The 4906-nt window shown below is 37.0% G+C and overlaps 1 protein-coding gene across 1 annotated transcript; it reads right to left on the reverse strand.

Annotated features, from left to right (window-relative positions):
• Positions 1-355: 355 nt before the first annotated feature.
• On the reverse strand, positions 356-4906 carry LOC125651445 (BTB/POZ domain-containing protein 6-like). Its single transcript, XM_048880033.2, has 3 exons — positions 4851-4906; positions 2686-2942; positions 356-1840 (listed from the first exon to the last, which is right to left on the reverse strand). The coding sequence occupies exons 2-3, from the start codon at positions 2940-2942 to the stop codon at positions 805-807; spliced, it is 1293 nt and encodes a 430-aa protein (XP_048735990.2). The 5' UTR covers positions 4851-4906; the 3' UTR covers positions 356-804.

Raw genomic sequence — 4906 nt, forward strand, 5'->3', positions numbered from 1 at the left:
CAATTTTAATTTCGAGGGCTTGATAAAGGAACAGTTATTATTTACATTTAACGTCATGTTGTTCGAAACAGATTTAAATCGGTTGTAAATTTTTAACGTTCTGTTCGAGATTTTTTACTCATATCAAGACGTTACCATTACCGGGGAAGGACTGTGGAATTTTCTGGACAGGCATGGATCTTTATCGTGCCACTCCTGCTCTGACAAGGAGCCTCGATGTTTAGTTTGACATAAGTAGAACATTCATAATCCTATGATACTTACATCACAACAATTCAGTATTTCAAAGCAAACTGTTTCTTGGACGTTCAATGACAGGTCTCCTGTCGATACAAACAATTGAAACATCTTCAAAGTAGTGTCAAGAACTTTAATGCTTATCACCTAAAAATCAGCATTTACCCAGGAAAATGCTCAAACATAAGAACTCGATCTCGAGTAACTCTTGTCGAATCATGTGCAAGTGCAGAAGGATGGATGTCCGAACAAGTCATCAGCTTAAATTATAACAATCTACAGTGTAGATGATTTACTGTGGATTGTGGCGTTGAGGATATCTAGTTTCAGAAAACATCGATACATTTATAGTGAAAGTGTGGATTGGTGATAAAGCAACTGCCTGTGATATAAAATAAAACCCTTACCGATATGTTTTAATTCACCGGGAGAAATTGTGTAAAGTGTTGAAAAGGCATAAATGTATGTGTAAATTAGTAAAATTGAGAATTAAGTCTCAAATATGATATTGTGTATGCATGAAAAACGTTTAACTTAATGTCACCATGTGTTCTATAGTTGAAGTGTTTACAAAGAACAGACAAATCCTGGAAATTGCCCTCTGGTATGCGAAGTCCCATTAGTTTTTCCACTGTGTGCGTAAAAGACGAATTCAACACCATGTTCTGTGACGGACGATCTGTAATTTTGACCTCTCCAGCTCTCTGGTCCCTCTAGACGTACCCAGGTTCTGTATCTCACACCAGGGACTAAACGCACCGGTTCCGGTAATGGTATAGTGAATTTTATATCGGAGGATTCTCTTTTCTCTATTGTTTGAACAGGTACAGTTGATACTTCCTTGGAGTTCGCGAATAGCTTTCCTTGTATTGTGTATGTATATGGAATTGACCTCCCACCCCACATAACGAAGCCATGGATTCTAACAGTCTTGTTCACTGTGAATTCTATACAATCCGGTAAGCTTCGACTATATGCCCAAAATCTCTCGGTATCTTTACGTTCTCCGCGTAAAACACAAAATGTTTCACATGTTCGTTCCTCGAATTTGAATTTTGTTTTCTCTTTATCCACACTACCTACAATCACTTGCTGTAGACTCAATTTTTCTTGCGCATCAAGTATTTCCCGGTTACAGACATCTTTAACAAATGTGTCTAAATTCATTGTATGAAAACGAATTGAATAAATCAGGTCCCCCATCACAGCTCGGATATTCTGATCAGTTTTCTCCATTCCCACTCTATCGCACTGATTTTCCGACCATTTGATGAGAAACTGATAAATTTCCAACTCATCCATTACCAAAGAATCAAGGGAGATAATGTATGTAAGGGTTTCTTTCGTTACCTCTAAAGCAGAGGAGGATTGGAATACAGGAAAAGGATCTGATTCAATGAAATTCTTGCACTTTTTAAGAAGATCTTCAAGGTTAAATAATTTTGCACTTTCTAAGATAATCAAAACAGTTTCGTTCGTAATATTTTGATCCAGGTATGATTTTATTGTTGTCACCAAATCATCAACTCCGTATTTGTCTGCGGCATACAGGACAGAGGTTACCGTGTCTAGGCTGAAATTGACCTCACCACAGTATAAAAATCTGAAATACAGAAAACCAATAATGAGAAATTGAACTTCAGTTGTGTAAGCATATCAAAATCACTACTTAGATGCTAGTAACTTATTCTGGTCATCCTCAGGCATACATGTACATGTAAAGCTGTGTTCTTATCAATATTTTACTATTGTTATCTACTTAGTTAGAAGAAGTCCCCAGAACCCCTTGCTTGTCGTAAGAGGTGATTAAATTGGGCGGTCCTTTGACTGAGACCGTAAAAGTCGAGGCCCCGTGTCAAAGCCGGGGATCGATAAGGAACTATCATAGGCCTACATTTTGCAGCTTCCCACTGATATCTCCATATAATGGACAATTCTCAAGCGGGACACTAGGAAATATGCATTCTACCTACCTAGGAGATTCGGATGAGCATGGTGGCTTTTGTTCCCGACGAAACAATTGTGATACACCATTTATGCAAGGTGAAGATAACGAACAGTGATCAATCTCATAACTCCCACAAGCAATACAAAACAGATAGTTGGACAAACACGGACCCCTGGACACACCAGAGGTGGGATCAGGTGCCCAGGAGGAGTAAGCATCCCCTGTCGACCGGTCACACCCGTCGCAAGCCCTATATCCTGATCAGGCAAATGGAGTCATCCGCAGTCAAAATCAGTGTGCCAAGAACGGCCTATGCTTTTATTTGTTTACTTCACGATACTCTAGAGGCAAATGAAATTGAAAATGTGCATTTTCAAAGATATTTTGACATCAGAATTACCACGGTTTTGATCGGAATGTGGTGAAGTTTATTTTATTTATCATATTCGCAAAGGGTAAAACAAACATCTAATCAAGTTTAGAAAAAAAGTATTCGATACCGTAACAGCACATCAAATGAAGACGGCTCGATGTCTGGGACTATGATGTCGTCTGATTCCGCCAGGTCGCCATACAGCATGGCATCAAAGACTGGACTTCTGCAGGACAGAACATACTTATGGGCGCGTACAAGTTTGCCCTCTTTCCCAACTCTAAATGTGACGTCACAATGAATCTGGTGGGTAAGCATATATCTGTTGCACTCAGCGAGACTGAGACCAGAACGCCAATTCTTCGAATTTTCTGCCAGGGACATCTGTAAACAAGAAGTGTATATATCATTAACTGAAGCCTGGTTATTTCTGGAGACCGTCCGTACAAGTTTAAATTCTAATAAAGGTTGAAGTTTTAAGAAGTTAGATTTGTGGACCTGGGACAAGAAGTCTGTTAAAAGTCATTGTCTAATGAATAAAATCACAATAGCATGGTTTTAGTACATAAAGGGTAATACACATGATACAGTTATTAGAAGAAAAAAAATTACATGCAGATGTGCGCGTCAATATCTATGGAAAATAGTCACTTGGTGCTGAACAAATGTTCATTTAATTGACTATTTCGATGTAAATCAGGATACGACGAATATATTTTGTAATGCCTTCTTTCGCTATCTAAAATCCATGTTTAGAAATCATGCTGACCCTTTCATGAAAAAATCCTAGCAGGTGCTTTTATAAAAAACAACAACATCTAACAGGTGCCCTCTAACAGTGATAATGAGTATGACTGTTTAGGTCGATGGCTATTTCGTAAAAACGTTTTCTAGTTTTAGGTGGAATTACTTCTGAAAACGACAAAATCATTGACACTTTAATATGAATATCAGCAATTCAACAACAGTGACCAGCGAGCCTAAGGCATGCGGTGGTCATTTCACTGTGTATTTTTTCTAGTTGTCAGTCACAAAAACATTACTACATGCCTAGTAAAGCCTATGCCCATCTGCTAGTCATGGTTAGCCTGTGCAATAAATATTGTGTCAAACAAAGAAAATCAAGGAAAATCAATTCTGCAAATTCTGTGGTTGAAATAATCTTATTTGCAAATACAACAATATAACGTTGAGTCGCTAGTTTACCCTTAATGTCTAGGTTTCATAAAATATCCAAATATGAAGCAGATTTGGAACACCCTGGTGTGTCTGTTATTTTAAGCTGACTGGAATATACTGAATCGATATTTGAGTGTAATGAGTATTTTAATAGATAAAACATTATTGATATCTTTTAATGTTGAGTTGAAGGCCGTGCATCGAAAAGTTTGAATAAATTCTTGCTTTATTAAATTTTAAAACAGGTCAGGTAATAAGCGAGCACAATCCCAGTACATGTGAATACCAACAAACTTAATCGTAAAAGACTACGTATAGATATTTTCAATGTAGAATTCCAGCATCTTTTAAATATCAAATGTTACAACGTAATGGTTCGTAAAATCGGATAGATGTAACTACGAAAAATTATTTCAGCATACAATTGTATATTTACGAGGATAAAAGTACGCTTAAAGATACACCTTTCCCCCTGGAATAATACCATCAACAAATTGAAATATACTGTGACATCGTGGTGCATGTATAATGCTTCTATATTACTTTCGTCAAAATCGGATCAATGGTTCTTGAAAGCATTAAGAGCATTTTTCATTTTTGACCAGTTTTTCTAAGTTTCTTGATTATCTCCTTTACATTAAAATTGTTGCCTCCATTTTCGCTTGTGTTAAAGTATTTAACCTAATAATACTACGGACTAAATTTGAAAACAATAAGCCAAAAAAATTCCAAATGCCCAATAGTTTAAACACATCCCTTCCCCCTCCTTACAGTCATGTGTAAGTTCCCGTTATATTGGTTCAGGTGAGCTAAATATTGAACCGCTTGAATGGACTAGGCTCCTATAAAAACATAAAGATAAATCACCTCTCGGAAGAGAATCTAGGTCTCGTATTATAAGTACTGCACATAGATGGACGAAAACAAAATTCCCCTATTTGTGTCTTAATGGATCTCCATAGGACTTTTATTCCACCGTAAACATCGTGTTATTGTCACACTAAAAGAAGACAGCTCGGGTTTTTTCCTTCTTCATTGAAATTATATTGTAATAGGAAGGAGGTTTAATCGATTCAATTTTACATTTATCTGAATAGAAGTCTCCTATCTTACCTTGTGAACGATGTATTAGATGTAGCGTCCTTAGATACGATGATAGGACAGTATCA

This window comes from Ostrea edulis, chromosome 5 (genome assembly GCF_947568905.1).
Source record: "Ostrea edulis chromosome 5, xbOstEdul1.1, whole genome shotgun sequence".
Classification (NCBI taxonomy): domain Eukaryota; kingdom Metazoa; phylum Mollusca; class Bivalvia; order Ostreida; family Ostreidae; genus Ostrea; species Ostrea edulis.